This window comes from Mesoplodon densirostris, chromosome 1 (genome assembly GCF_025265405.1).
Source record: "Mesoplodon densirostris isolate mMesDen1 chromosome 1, mMesDen1 primary haplotype, whole genome shotgun sequence".
Taxonomy (NCBI): domain Eukaryota; kingdom Metazoa; phylum Chordata; class Mammalia; order Artiodactyla; family Ziphiidae; genus Mesoplodon; species Mesoplodon densirostris.
The window spans coordinates 40,750,298-40,766,375 of NC_082661.1; the positions used below are offsets into that span (position 1 = coordinate 40,750,298).

Here is a 16,078-nt window from a genome sequence, read left to right on the forward strand (position 1 = left end):
AAAGACCAAATATCAGTATTCATTGTTAACTTCTACAATTACTACTTTAAAAAACTTTTATACCATAAAATGATACATGATGTTGGATAAAACCTAGTAATGTATAAAGTAAAAAGAATTCCCCAATGCATCATCCTACCCATCTGTAGAAATAGTTACTGTTAAGTTTATCTGCCTTTCCAAATATTTTTCTATGTATATTTTTAAAAGACATATTAGTTATTTAAAGACATTGTTTTTCACGATAGCTGTTTGTCAAAAAAAAGTCAAAGTAAAGCAGCTTCTAGTTTCACTGTTAAATCTTTATATATACTAACTTGAGACTTTCTCAATTATTTTATAAGTGGTAGTACAAAGGCTTTTTGGATCACAGTATTTAAGTATTTAAATGATGTCTGTGATTGCAATCATTTAAAAAATTACTACTAATTTAATCATGTTGCCTTAAATTAAAAAGATGTCATATGGGTGTTCTACCTTGCCTTGATTACTTTTTGCTTCAAGCAAGTAGGTGCTTTTCATTTTACTAAACATTGAAATATTTGCCTCAAGAATTCTTGTATTTTTTTCTTCCCCTATATTCTTGCAGGATTATCCAGTAGAAAAACTGTCACTGAAAAATCTGAGAAATAAAATGTTTTATACTTACAGGAAAAAAAAAAGTAAGAATTCAATGAGCATATCTCAACCAAGAATTTCCTAAAAAAATGAATTTGATATTTTCAAAGACATATTTAAAGTTTTCTTACTTGACAAATACCTATATAACACTTAGTATATGACAGCACTGTTCTAATTCTCAATATCATGGGTTAAGGGCTATTACTATTCGTACCTTACAGAAGAAAGTTAAGCCCACAGAGATTAAGTAATTTGCCAAGATCATGTGGTTGGGGAGTGGAAAAGTCAGGATTTGAAGCCAGGCAGTCTGGTTTCAAAGGCCATCAGCTTAATCCCTATTACATTTTGCTTTGTTATGTGGTAGCCTAATCACTTATAACAGATTCACACATTTAAGTACTTATTTATGAAAAAATTATCATGCCACTGAATTGAAAACTCTCTGCTGCATTTAAAATCCTTTCCAATTTCCAATCGTTTTACTACACAAATTTTGGGGAAGAACATATCTCATACCTATTGTTTACAGAGAGGTATTTCTATTGCCATACTACAATCTGCTTCCTTGGGTCGACTGTCACCATTTGGTTGATGCTGTTCCCTCTGAGGCCATTTCTGTATTTCTTAAATGTCTGGAGATATACTATTCAATGGATTATTGGAATAAATTTAGTATAAACTTGGCAGTATTTTTACTATTCATGCTGAGGAAACCAAACTTTCATCGCATCATAGTGAAATGGTTATTCCAGAATTTCTCATTTGACAAGCTTTGTCTGATAGCTTGAAAATAAATAGGCAACCAGCAGATTGACCTTTAGAATTTCCCCCCTCAACTTTCTTGCTCTAATTGTTAAAAAATGTCACCAACTATTTTGTGCATGTCATGTATATAGGAGAATTCATCTGCTTATAAGCCAAAATGATTGGGTAGGAGAGATGATTAATTCTGTTGTTTCTGTAAACAATTGAAATAAATTCACCAAGAGTATTTCGGGGCATCACCAAGAGTCTGACTGGTGAAGTTCAAGCACTGGGGGTGATTTGCCCTATGAGCTGCCCACTGGGCTGGGAATGCACCAGTGGTGGAGGTCCAGGCCACTTTAAGACAGGCTCTGGGCATTAGTCATGGGGTTGAAATAGCTGTCCGTTACTCGGAAAGGACAGTTGGGAGCTGGATTGCTGGTATTTTAGGCAGTATTTTTATAGTTGAGGAGATTAAAATAGATAAAGCCTAGTTATAGCTGCTCTTTCCTCTCCTGGCTGATGTCCTTCTTGTGAGATGAATTCCTCCAGCAGCACAAATGTATTAGTCATTCAGAAAGAGAAAATATAGGTTTTTGTTTTCCATGAGTGTTTGTTCATTGAACTCTGGGATCTTTTATTTTTCCAATCAAAGACTTGGAAACCATTTATTCTCTCAAGTCACACATAAATAGGTGAAGACCTTCAACTGTGTAAATTTAAAAACTAAAGACCCCATTCTAACTATAAATCCAGTGGCTTTAATTTAAATACTGGATACTGAGCCTACCCAGTAAATATTTGGAAGTCCCTTCTGTTGCAGATATTTTAAGCCTTTCATGAAGGAACCATAGAGTCTTTAAGAAATTTTATATACCATCTTCTTAACCTCGGATAAAACCATCCAACATTTAGTAAATGATTCTAAGCAATAAATCTTAGCATGAAGGACAAGTGGACTGAGTTAATTTGGGCCACCTGGCATCTGATCTTTTAATACATCTGGGAAATCTGGGCAAAACTGCCTTTTTCCTATAGGAGTTAAAAATAGCAGATACTTGCTTTTCTAGTGTCCCTTGCAACTAGGACAGTAATGGTTATAATAAAGTTAAATTGAGTTCTGGTGCAGAAATTTTCAACGTGCTAACATTAGTGTTGAATCCTCCTTGGATACATTTTCTTATCATTCCAGGTTTGTGGTGTGGTTTTGGGTTTCATTCCTAAAATCTTACTCTTTAAAAAAATTTTTAATTAAATTAAATTTATTATTTATTAAAGTATAGTTGATTTACAATGTTGCATTAGTTTCAGGCGTACAGCAAAGTGATTCAGTTATACATATACGTATCTACTTTTTTCCTAAAAGCTTACTCTTGAATCTAGTTCTCTAAATTCAAAATTTCTGTAAATCAGCATCCTTTTAATAAACTCCTTTTCTGCTTAATCAGCCAGAATTTACCTCTAATACTTGCATGTGATAGTAACAGCAGCAAAAAACAACAGCTAAAACAGTGGCTAACTGAGTCAAGCAATGTGCCAAGTGCTTCCCAGGTATTAATTCATTTAATCTTCTCAACAAACCTATGAGGATGATAGTACTATTACTTTCATTTTGTAGGTGAGAAATCCAAAGACATAAAAGCAGTAAGTGGCAAAGAGAAAATCTGAATCCTGAGTCCATGCTTGTAGTTATAACATTTTTCTGTTTTTTTTATATTAACCCAATATGCTCATTTTACAGATGAGGAAACTGAGTCCAGAGATGTTATATGACTTCCTTAAAGTTACACTGGTTAAATTTATTGCAGAAAACACTAGACTAAATGTCCTCTGATTCCCAATCTGGTGAACTTGGCAAATATACTGTTCAAAAGTCGAGATGACTTTTCTTCTCAGGCTTACCAGCCTCACAAGTTTGTATGTTGTGTGTCACACCTACTTTCTTGTTCAACTTCATCAAACATGGACGCCAAATGGTTGGTTGTCTCACATAAATGAACAGATTCATAAACTAGAAGAATATTAATTAATGAACCCTCATTCAGTCTATTTTTCTGAGTAGTAATTTCAATTCCTTTAATGGTTCTTTGGAAATTTTATATTCCAAATCTGTAATCATCTTTGTGGTTCCCTTTGGTCCTTTGTTTTTCTTGCCAAGAGGGAAGAAATTGTGTATGTTTCCTTATTAAACTGCTTTCAGGGCTTCCCTGGTGGTGCAGTGGTTGAGAGTCCGTCTGCCAATGCAGGGGACACGGGTTCATGCCCCGGTCTGGGAAGATCCCACATGCTGCGGAGCGGCTAGGCCCATGAGCCATGGCCACTGAGCCTGTGCGTCCGGAGCCTGTGCTCTGCAACAGGAGAGGCCACCACAGTGAGATGTCCGGGTACTGCAAAAAAAAAAAAAAAAAAAAAAAAAAAAACAAAAACAAAAAAAAAACTGCTTTCAGCTGTTCTCCTACCCATTTTCCAATTGACTATGTTTGGATCTATTTCTGCTCCTGATCGCTCAGGTGCTGGACAATCTCCCCATGCTTGGTGACATTTCTAACCTTCACAAGCATGCCAGTCACCACCACCATACCCAGAACAATGGTTCCATGGCTAAACTCCTGTGGTCTCTTCTCACAGCTGATGCCAATGCATTGAGAACAGCTCTCTGGACTGTGTCTATTGCAGTTCATAAATTAATACCATATTTTCCTGGTTGTTGATTTGAAAGATTGAATAAAGGTCTTTACAAGGCATTATTTCTATTACCTTTCACCTGTGTACCAACTATATATCTCAATATGTGATGGGGTTCAAGGCAAATCTAAAGGGCCTTAAATAAGATGTACCAAAAGAATCCTCTTAAATGTGATTTTAACTTTGGTCTGCTAACGCTGTTGTTGTTGTTGAGGCCAACAGACGGTGCTATAGGGAGTGTTTATTTTGTTAATTCTGTATGAAAGATAATGATCTGTTTTGTGTATTGTTTGTTTACCTGTGCATCTTGAGACCAGTGACTTCATATTGGTAAAATCTATTTTAGGCTAAGAATTTTTGAAAGGCAGAATTTATTTAACTTATATACTGTGGAAGTTGGCATTACCATTATTAGCTATTTTTTTTACAGTCTTTGCATTCATATACAATATGAATGGCAGATATTTTCTTTAAAATAGAAAGAGTAATAATAATTGTGGTGTAAAGACTGAATAAATGGAATGTTGGAAGTTGTAGACATGTGGTACTTTAGTTAGTAACAAAGAGGCAAAGTTAGGGCAGGAACATAACACATGAATATAAATTTAACTTTATCATCATACAGCCCAGAGTTTCTCAAAATATTTTATGTGAGGTAATATTAGGTGGTTTATAGACCAATGTTTTATTTTAATAGTTATGCATTTATTGTACATCAGGCAAATATATTTATCACATAAAACCTTTTCCACTTACATAAGAGAAAAGTCTACTTTTAACACTAAACTCAGTATTTCTATTCAAGTTATTTAATGAATTCTAAATAAATATTATTTTTGGCTGTATGTGTTTATGGCAAAAATCACAAAGATGCAAATAGATTTTGGCTTTTGAAAATTTATCTTTGTTTCAGTCTTCAAAAAGCTCTCACATTTGATTTTTTAAAATATATGGTATGGTTTGTTCCTAAAAACAACTATCAGCAAATTATGAATCATGTTCCTGTATCACTTTGGAAGACTGACTGTTGAAAGCCTATTGCCTAGGAAAATAGTCCTAATTTCATTTCAAGTTACTAGTTGTCTTATGGAGGCAGAACTAACTTGTTATCAGATGATGCATTTAATAATATCATCTTCTAATATTTTCCCTTTATGGATTATGTGTGAAAACCACCCTTGAGGAATTCAGTATCTCAGTTGTTGAAGTATTTAAGAGCAAACAGGCTTTTAAAAATAATTTGCATTTTGTAAAGCTTATTATATGTTTTTGGCCAATTCATGGGTATATTAAATTCAAGAATATCCTTACATAAAATTAGAAATCAGAAAATATATTTTTGGGGAGTGTGTATGTGTGTTTCTACATAAGAGAACAAGTAAAATGCCAATTAACTTCTAAGACCCTCTGTTCACATTTGTTTTCACGTGAGTTTCACTAATGATGGACTGCACAGCGTATATTATCTTGAGACCAGGATTTGCTGTGTTCATGCTCACTTCCAGCTCTGGGCAGCTGCCTTGTCTTACTGCTGCAATCTCCAGGAACCTATAAATTCCATCTATAAAATAACTAGGTGAAATCTTTGGTGATTCCTTTATCAATTTTGGGCTTTTATCTTTTTGCAATGTGTAATTTATTCAATAGGCCCATCCAACTTTTTATTATAGATACAATTTGCCTTTCTGAATTGACTAATAGTAGTCAGAGATCTGATTAAATGACATAAAGATATCCACATGCAAATAAGGACATTTGGCCATATGCAGATAATGAACATTTGGTTTGGGTTAATTGCTCTTCTATCCTTTCCTAGTTCAACATATGCCAAGGAGAATTCCATCAAATGCACTTGTCTTTTAGCATGTGAGAAATTTTATACAGTAATTATTCTCCTTATGACACCCCCATGAATTTTTACAAGCTGAGGGTCTCGGCAAGACACTAAATTTCTCCTGACTTGAAATTCTTCATTTAAAAGGGAATAGGGTTAACTAGGTGATTGCAGAGGTCTTGGGAGGGTATTAGGATGGTTGTGAAAGGGAGGCTGACTTTCACCATATTAAAATGTGGAAAAATGTTCATAGGATGTTTTCTGAGTTAGTCAATAGGACCCTTAAAGGAAATGTAGGGATTTTTAAAACCAATGTGTCTCCATGGCATATCCCCTTGACACCTGGTCCATTAATTACTTAATGACTTTCTTTGCATTGATTCACTTTCTTAAACTTACACAAAAAAGAAAATATCATTCTCATAAGTGGAGTATCGTTTCCCACAAATGGAAGGTCATTATAAAAGAAACTGCAAAAGAAGGAAACCATGATCAAGTTCTAGCTGGACATCATTGTCTACTAAAAGTTCTGAACCCTAGTTCTGCTGTTTAAAAAGATTAGCAGGGGGAGGGGATATGAGGATATATGTATACATATAACTGATTCACTTTGTTATACAGCAGAAACTAACACAACATTGTAAATCAATTATACTCCAATAAAGATGTTAAAAAATAACAACAACAACAAAAAAGATTAGCAAGGGCTGGAGAGGTGTTTAAGACGTGCCTTCAATGACTTCCCTCATCAGAAAGCTTAAAATAGAATTGAAAGTGGAATAACTCTCTCATGATGAAATTCATGGTTATTGAATCCTCTGTCAAGGTACAGTTTAACATCAGTTCGGCTCTCTACCTTGCATCTCTGAAATAATGTTAAAAAAAGGATCACAGCTACTGAAGTCCTACCCAAATTCATGATTGTATGTTTCTGTGATCTCATATTTTTCTCCTTAGCCTATGTTAGAGAGCTCTCTTTGCATGTCATAATAACATTTTAGTTTCTGAGGATGAAGAGCCACTTATTTTTGCTTGCTGATTGGTATTAACAGGTAACAATTTAAAAAATCCTGAAGTTGTCTGCAAACAAAGTCTAAAGTTCAAAACAGCCATCGATGCTTTTGTGTATTTGAGTCATGAAATTTACACCAATTTTTAAGCTGATAAAATGGAAACGCTTATGTGCTTCTAGTTTAAGGGAAAACACTATAATCCATATTTTGCAAAGATTTTGAACCTTATATTGAAGATCTCATATATAACCAACTTTCTGTTAGGCTATTGGAGGAGAAATTCATTGCTGTTTGAAAATAGTTCCTGGAATGCCTTTCTATTTTGTGGGATGCTGAAGTTCCCATCACATGTCAGGTACACACACTCTCCACAAAAGGATTCACAGAGCTGCTCCTTCATTTGGAGTCTTCCACACCAGCCTATGGCGTTGCTGGCTAGTAGAAGCAAAGCTTCTAAGGAGCTTGATAATTAAGTTAGCCTGTGCGTGGCTGGAGTGATAAGCTTAGGGAAACACGTGCCTGTGATGATCTACTGGTCCCACCCTGTTCTCATGCTTAGTGCCACCTATTTAAGGAATTAGGTCATTCACCAAGTGCATGAACGATAAGTCCTTGGGTAGTGGGGACAGGAGCAGTTGGTGAGAACAGGCAATAGAAGAAAAAGTAGGACCCAGGAACTATATTTTACCATGAAGTCAAATTCCTTTTTCTGTCCCTAGGATTTTTGTGTAGAGGTTGGAAAAGAATGTCAATGCCACAGTGTTCCTCCATCTGCTTCTCACTGAGCTAGTCTAGTCAAAGCCACTTGTAAACTCTGGGATCCTAAGTTACTTATTTTTTATTGCATTATTTGTAGGAAAACTTGTAATTTGAAAAATACCCAAGGAAATTTACTAAAGTACATTATACCAAACCAGAGAGATAGGGGAGTTAACTTAGTTTGAGGCACACTTAGCAGAGGGATGGTCTCCTAATCAGATCTAGTGCCATCCTTTGTACCTTATGGCTGGTACATATTTATTGAGGAACTGAATAAATTAGAATTAAAATATGCAGTTGCAGTGAAACTCCAAATAAGAGAACATGCCTAGAAAGCAAAGTTTGAGAAATGGGAATTAAAGTCTGTATTTTATTCTAGTTTGAGGAAATTGTTCCCAGGAACAGATTGATGACTGATTTAAAAAAGAAAGAGAAGGATGAAGCCCACTGATTTCTCATTTATCTGCTGTAATCTTACTGGACCTTTCAAATTAAGACACACTAATGTCTTCACCGCTGAAAAGCGTTGTGCATTTTACAAATATTTTGGTTAATCAGTATCACCCAAGTGGTCCCCTCTGCCAAGGATGCTGTTTTGTCCTTGGCTCCTTGCAATGTTTGTTTGCTCTCATCCTCTAAGTCTCAGCTCAGTGTTATCTTGTCTGAAGAAGGCCTTCTGCCCTTGTCACTTAACCTGGTTTATGACATTCATAGCACTCAACATGATATGTCATTATTTTATTTGTTGTTTATTTTCTGTCTTCCCATGAGTAATTTTCATGAAGGCAGGCACCGTGTCTCTCTTTGTGGAATCAATAAATGAATCAATAAGTGAATGAATGATAGTTTAGATTTCATTTGGTGGGTAGGACAAGGAGGGATACTCCTACTTCCTTTAAGGAATCTTAAATGCTCTTCTATGTTATAGGAAGTTTTCTTTAAAAACTGTGATTTAGGCATAGAGAACAGACTTGTGAGTTCCAAGGGGGAGAGGGAGCGGGTGGGGGATGGATTGGGAGTTTGGGATGAGCAGATGCAAACTATTATATATAGAATGGATAAACAACAAGGTCATACTGTATAGCACAGGGAACTATATTCAATATCCTGTGATAAATCATAACCATAATGGAAAAGAACATAAAAAAGAATATATGTGTGTGTATATATATGTATAACTGAATCACTTTGCTGTACACCAGAAGTTAACACAACATGGTAAATCAACTGTACTTCAATTTTTTAAAAAAACCTGTGAATGAACTTATAGCATAGAGTACTAGATTAAGGATAAGAGTTAGGAGTCAGCAAACTTTCTCTATAAAACGCTAGATAGTTGATATTTTAGGATTAAAAAAAACCCCGAACTTTTGAAATTGTGAGAATCACTCATAGCCTTCAATCACTACAAAAACAGTCTGTGGCCACATTTGAGTCATGGGTCAGTTTGCTGACCTCTGGCTTATGTCTCTACTGAAGTGTATAACTCGGGGGCTTGTTTTCCAATGTAAAATGGAAAGGGTTGGATTATATCAGTATTAAATATACATGTAGTAAACATATAAAGAATTAGAAATAATAGCCTAATGAACACAAGCACCTATCATCCAGCTTCATTAATGAAATTTTCTTCATGAATTTTTCCCAACTTTTCTATTCCTAACCGAATGCTTCTTATAAATTTTTTCTACTTCATGAGATTTTTTTCCTTGGCTTAAAAAGAATCCATATTCATTACAGAAAGTTTGGAACATAAAGAGCACAAGGAAGAAAAAACTACTCTCATCAGAGATTACATTTCATTATCTTCCAATATTTGTGTGTGTGAATAATTTCTTAAAATATGATCTATAAACTGATATATACAGTTTTGCATTCTGATTTTTAACTAAACATTAAATTTGGACATTTCTGCATGTCTTTGAAATCACAGTTTTACATGACTATATAATTTGGAAATATAAGGGTAACATATTTTATATGACCAGTAATATTTTATTGGACACTTAGGATATGTCCAATATTTTTAAACATAAATTCCACTATGATGAGCATCCTTATGTCTAAATATTTGTCCTCATTCCTTAGGTCAAAGACTTCGGTCAGTTTTAAGGCTCTAAATAGGAAGGTAACACCCACAGCTGTATTGCTCATTTAATGCAGTCTTATGGTATCCTTTTAAATTCTGGATAAATTCATTTTTATTGCAACTACTTGCTATGCATTTTAGGTCAGCTGCTACACCTTATACTTCTATAATGCCAAGGACCTACACTAACACATTGTGTTCAATAATAGGGACTAAGGAAACAAAACAGGAAAACAAGAACAAAAAAACTTTAAGGGCAACCACTGGATTAAGCAAGCAATGGGACTGACATACCACGTAAATATTTGTTGTAATAATTTTTAGAAAATAGATTATCAGTAGGGTAATTGGACAAAGTGTTAATACTCACCATATCTTAAATCACTTAAAAATAGTATATAAGTATCCTGAGTCTTCTTTAAAAAAATATTCAGACTACTTGAGGGTGATCTTTATTAGCTATATATTTAGCTTTCCTTGTAGTAGAATTAAAACTGATGTAAACTGACTCCACATTGGGTGGAAAGTTTTCTGAAAATGTTCATCTATGAAAATGTATTTTTCTAGATTTAAGGAGAAAATTCCAGCTGAAAGAAGTATCGCATGTCACAGAGTTGATGACCCACGCTAGTAATGCGTTCTGGAGGAAATGTTCATCATAATGTGACTTTTTTTTCCTTTGACTCTCAAAGACATGTATAGTAGTTTTAGAAAATCTGGGAAGTACAGTTAAGAGTGAAAAAGTGAGAAAAAAAAGCCCCACACATAATTTCATTGCCTGGAGACAAAGTCTGTTTACAAGCTAACATAGTGGCACACATCCAAAATCTTTCTGTGTGGCATAATGCAACTAAGTTGAAAGTTTAACTTGTCAATATTACACAATTTTTATCAATAATATTTATTGAACCTATATATGCAGAGTATTGCATTAATGTTCTTCTTTAAAGAACTTTGATAAAAATTTTAGCTATGAATTCTGAAGATATCCAATTATTATTAAAAAGATATCACAAAGCATATTTTCAAGCCCTCACAAGCACGTTTTATTGCATCAGTTTGTATATAAAAGACTGGCTCACGTTATTAAGTAACCTGCAAAATTCTATTTTTGACCACTGTATTTGTCCTGCTAGTGATAAGAGAGCACAAATTAGTCACCGTCTCTTTTTCAAATTCTTGTTTTGCAAGTATTCAGCATTCAATATCAGAGACTGCAAAGAAGAGCAGAAGCAAATCCTTCAATCCCTAACTTAGCAAATACCGTAACACTTAAAAATATCATTTTATGGGTATGCTCCCTGAATTGTATTAATATATTTACCTTCATTTGTGTACAGAGATTTTTAAAAAAGTAAACCCGATGTTCTTTTTTTTTTTTTTTTTGAAGACGATACTAATGTTTTCTCTAATCCAAAGTAGAAAGACTGAAGTATTGAGAAGGCTAAAGGATTTTCCCTAAATTGCAGAGTTTGAAGCTATGTCTCAATACATGCTGGTTTCCTCTTCCAATTAGACAAGTTTGCTGAGCAGTAAATAGGTTGAGCAGATGCTAGAATCACAAAATCTTGACTAAGAGTGGGGTAGGTCCTAGCCAACCTTCTGGGAAATTAAGGCCGAGAGCAGTTAAGGGACTTGAGTTTGGGATTAACATATACACACTACTATATATAAAATAAGTAAACAACAAGGGCCTACTGTATAGCACAGGGAACTATACTCAATATATTGTAATAACCTACAATGGAAAAGAATATGAAAAATAATATATATACGTCACTGAATCACTTTGCTGTACATCTGAAATGAACACAATGTTGTAAATCAACTATAGGTCAATTTTAAAAACAGAATTAAAATATAGATCATACTTGCATATGGTAGATAATGGGTTGAATAGCAGATCTCTGATTTGAAGTCTTGAGTGATTTTCTACACTTTGCAGCCAAAATCAGAAGGTATTTTCCAAATCATTAAAAGTGGTTGACCCAAGTCATGTATATATTTACATCTTGATTAGAGGCTTTAGATCTAGATAGCTAAGTGTCAGAGTTTTAGGTTTCTACATTACTAGAAAATTTCTGTTCCAGTAGTCATTCTGCTAACAAATACTTACTTAAAGTGAATCATGTTACAAGGTTTAAGCTCAACAAGATATTTTTAGCATGCTCTGCCATGCTAATCTCTCAAACTGCAATCTTAAAGATAACATTACAACAGCTCTTAGTTCTGTAAACCTTGCCAGAAATTTTGGCCACTTGCAGTGGAATTAAGATGGCCTATAAATCTTGGGCAAGCTACCCTAACTCCTTGAGCCTTGTTTCTCTTATCTGGAAATTGGAGATGATCATAGTAACTACCTCATAGTGTTGTTATTAGTATTAAATGAATTAATAGACACAAAGCAGTTAGAATATAAATGTCCAGTAAATGTTTACTATTTTGTAATTGTTACTAACTTGTGATCTAAAACCTCTATTAATATCTTCTGAAAGTAATTGAATATATAAGATCAAAGTAATAGGCAGTTTGGCCGTATAGTTTTAGGGGTATTATATTTGAAAACATTTAAAATGATAAAAGTAAAATAGCCTTATTTTTTTCCTTTTTAATGCAAATGTTCTTAAATTATTAGGTTTATGAAAAGATCTCCATTGCTGTTTGAGTCTCTTTTAAAACTATATTGTTATTTGCAAGCTTTTTACATTGTTCTAATATGTTAAAGTTTTCTGTTCTGCAGAATTTTCTAAATGATCACTTAATGACTGTTTACGTTTCATTTGTAACAGGATTTTAAGATGGAATGGATTATTTGGGCCTCTGGTTTGGATACGAAACTGTCACTGAACCACAAGCAGGACAAGGAGGTAGGGAGTAACTGTTTAACTGTTTGACATTCTTAACTGAACATTCCCTACCCCTCCTCATCCCTGAATTTAGAAAAAAATATTGAAGAGTTTGAAAGGAATTTTTGGAGTTGATTCAAAGGTATTTGGAGCCCACTGCTGGTGTGTTGTGAATCCTAGTTCCCCTTAAGTGGGAGGAATTTTGAGGTGCTTCTCAGCTAACCTAAAGCAGGGGAGAGGAGTAGGAAACCACTCAGAGCTTGCTATGTATTCCCTGCTGTTGGGAACACAGGAGGCTGGTGGGTCTAACTCAGTCCTAAAGTATCTAATGGTGAACAATGGGCTGGCCTCCTGCTTTGATGGTGGTGAGAAGGAGAGCTGGTTGCTTTGTGTCACGTGCACTTGCAGGTTTTACTGGGTCAGAATGTGTGTTTCCAGGGGACTAGAATTTGGCCAAATGTAGGAATCAGGGGTCATTTTCCATCTTCTCCAAGAGGGATGCTTGGGGTGTTGAAAAGAGCTCTGCCAAAGGAGACTGAGTCCCAGGGAAGGAGCCTCTAGCTAGAGCAGAGCATAGCCAGGTGAGAGACCCCTGGCAATGGAATTAAGGAGGTCTTTGATGACCCTACAAAGTATCCCAGGAGGTTTACACACTTGCTGGGCCCAGAGCCCAATGCCAAAACCAGTCAAGTAGAAACTCCTGTCCCCTCTCCTTTGCTTTCACCCCTTTCTTCTGCCTCAGCTGAGTCAGGAATTCTAGTTAGGAAACTGGTGTCGGAAACTATGCTTCTGAAAGCATAAAGGAGAAAAAATAGAAATTGCCCTCCACCCTGACATGCTTGGAAAAGGGAAATGGCTTTCACTTTGAATGAAGTTAAGTTTTTATTCTACTGGACTAGACATATTCATTATTTAGTGGAGGATCTTTTATTAGCTGAAAGTTACCAGAAAAGTCATGAGACTTTCCCTGAATTTCATTTGGGGGGAATGAAAGAACCAGGGCCCAGAATAAAATTAAATGGACAGTTTATATTGTTTCAGGATTATTTCTCATAAAGTCTGCTTGTTGAGATACTTATATATTCATAGTTTATAATTTCCTTTTATGCATTAGGTTTATGATATTTAGATATTAGAAATAGCGTCACACTAGAAAGGCTTATATATGTTTTCATCATTATATTTCAGATAATTAGAGGTTTGTTTCCAGAAGGGGAATACACTTATGTATGAATATTGACAAATTGGTTTTCAAAAGGGTTTAAGTGCTTTCCACTACCACTATCTTTGCAGGAGTGTTTCAGATACAAAGCAGTTAAAAAGATAAACTGATATAAAACATTTTTGATTTTATAACATTTATGAAACTGCTGATTACAAAAGATAAAAACATTTTTTCAACTAACTGTACCTGACCAAATATAAAAAATTACTATTCTAAGTGTATCTGTTTTATAGACTGTAAACTCTATAGAATTTTCTCTATGGATTATGAAATACCCCTTTATGTGGGAAAAGACTGCATAAAAATTTTCAATCAGGCATTAATTTTGAAGCACATTAAAGTTGGAGATGAAGACATTTAAAAGTTTAGTAATGATCCTAAAATAGACTTTTATTAAGTATTAAAAACTAATAATACATTAGTATCTCCCTTGACTTAAATGAAACTTTTAGAAGGCTTCTGTGAAATAATACTCTCTGAAATCTTTAAAATGTCTAAATAAATACTCTTCATTAGGATAAAAAAATTAGAAATAACTTTGAGCATTATATTATCTCTAACAAAGTGTGCCATGACTTATAAGATTATTGCAGGGCTTCCCTGGTGGCGCAGTGGTTGAGAGTCTGCCTGCCGATGCAGGGGACACGGGTTCATGCCCCGGTCCAGGAAGATCCCACATGCCGCAGAGCGGCTAGGCCTGTGAGCCATGGCTGCTAAGCCTGTGCATCCAGAGCCTGTGCTCCGCAACGGGAGAGGCCACAACAGTGAGAGGCCCGCGTACCACAAAAACAAAACAAAACAAAAAATTATTGCAAAATGTACTACATTTAGTTTTCAACTGATCTGACAAAGGAACATGTAATAAAGGACATTATTGTATATTTTATTATTATCCACTTATGAATTTTGTATTCATAATAGCACAAAGATTTGGTTAAGTTGGGAAAGTATGTGGATAAAATGTAATAGCTGACCAGTAAAATACTTTATCTTACTGTAAAAAGAACAACATTAAAACAAAGCAACATTATTTCTTCGAGTAAGATAATTAACTTATATGTCTAAAACTAGTTTGCTTTTCAATATATCATAAGCTCTCTAACAGAGGTTATCATAAAGACAATAATAATGTACAGACAATTCATAACAACCAGTGACAATGAATAGATAGTTTTAGGATAGTTTTTCTTCTTTCTTTTTCAAAAATGCTGAACATGGAGAGAAATTATTATATATCCTAAACAGATCGGATAGGTATTATGAGAAAACATCCTGGAATAGCTAGGCTGACCAGATGGTCAGTTCTTGGATCCTTCATCTAGAAGTTGTTTTACATCTGCAGTCAAAAATCTCTCTAGAGACCAAGGCAAGTTCCTGGATAGTTTGTTTTCTTCTGGTTCTTGAAGCACCAGCTGGGTTCTCCTTCACTGACAAGCTCTGGGTGGTGAATTCCAGCTGCCTTTTCTTATACTAAACTGGCCTTTCAAAACTGTGATAGTCTTTATGACTGTTAACCCTAGTTCTGCTTCCAAATGACAAGGCAAAATTGAGTTGATAACCCGGAGTAGAAAGAACATCACCTGGAAGATCACCTACAAAACTGAAGTGATCCAACTTCCTTCCACCCCTGGAAAGGAATGTCCATCTAAAGAGTTATACAACTGACTGATCACATTTTGCATGTTAGGATCGCTAATATTCCCACCACTCTGAATTCAGTGGTGAGTTTCAGCAGATGGCACAAGAAGTTCCTACCTGGACCAAGCTATATCCTGTACGCTGGACCAGGGCGCGGAGGGCTGCTTCCTTCTGGGTGCCGCTCAATCCATCCCCGGATTTGTGATTTGATTCCATTGAGAATGATTATCAGCAAAAAATCAGGTTAATTAGGGTTGCTCACTGAAACCAAATTTAAGATAAATTAAGTAAATTACTATTACCAAGTCCAAACTTGTCCTTTTCGTGAAGGACATCTTTAGGAAACATTCTGTATAAATTACTCATTAAGGTTAGAGCAACTAACAGACACCCACAAACCAGGCCAGTTAAATATCCTCATTAAAAAAAAAGTTTTAAAAAAATGTTCAAGTTTAGTTGAAATTTAGAAGTCAACACTGAATAATGTCCTTTTTCCACTTAGAATGCAGACCAGTAGTTCTCAGTCCAGTTATCTCAGAATGTCACCAAATACTCAAAAACAAATGCATTCTTGCCAACTAAAAGTATGAGGAATGGTTCTTGCAGATGTGGGAAGAAAGCACT

The 16,078-nt window shown here is 34.9% G+C and overlaps 1 protein-coding gene across 3 annotated transcripts in view; it reads right to left on the reverse strand.

Moving 5' to 3' along the window:
* The window catches only part of A1CF (APOBEC1 complementation factor), a 51,298-nt gene extending 35,628 nt beyond the window's left edge, over positions 1–15,670 (reverse strand). For 2 of the 3 annotated variants that reach the window (XM_060117078.1, XM_060117002.1), the window contains exon 1: positions 15,572–15,670. In XM_060117078.1, the coding sequence (XP_059973061.1) occupies positions 15,572–15,670 (99 nt within the window). Of the gene's footprint in view, positions 1–5,465; positions 5,583–15,571 lie in introns of those variants that run through there. The other variant, XM_060117154.1, reaches the window with a different exon arrangement.
* Between the last annotated feature and the right edge of the window lie 408 nt (positions 15,671–16,078).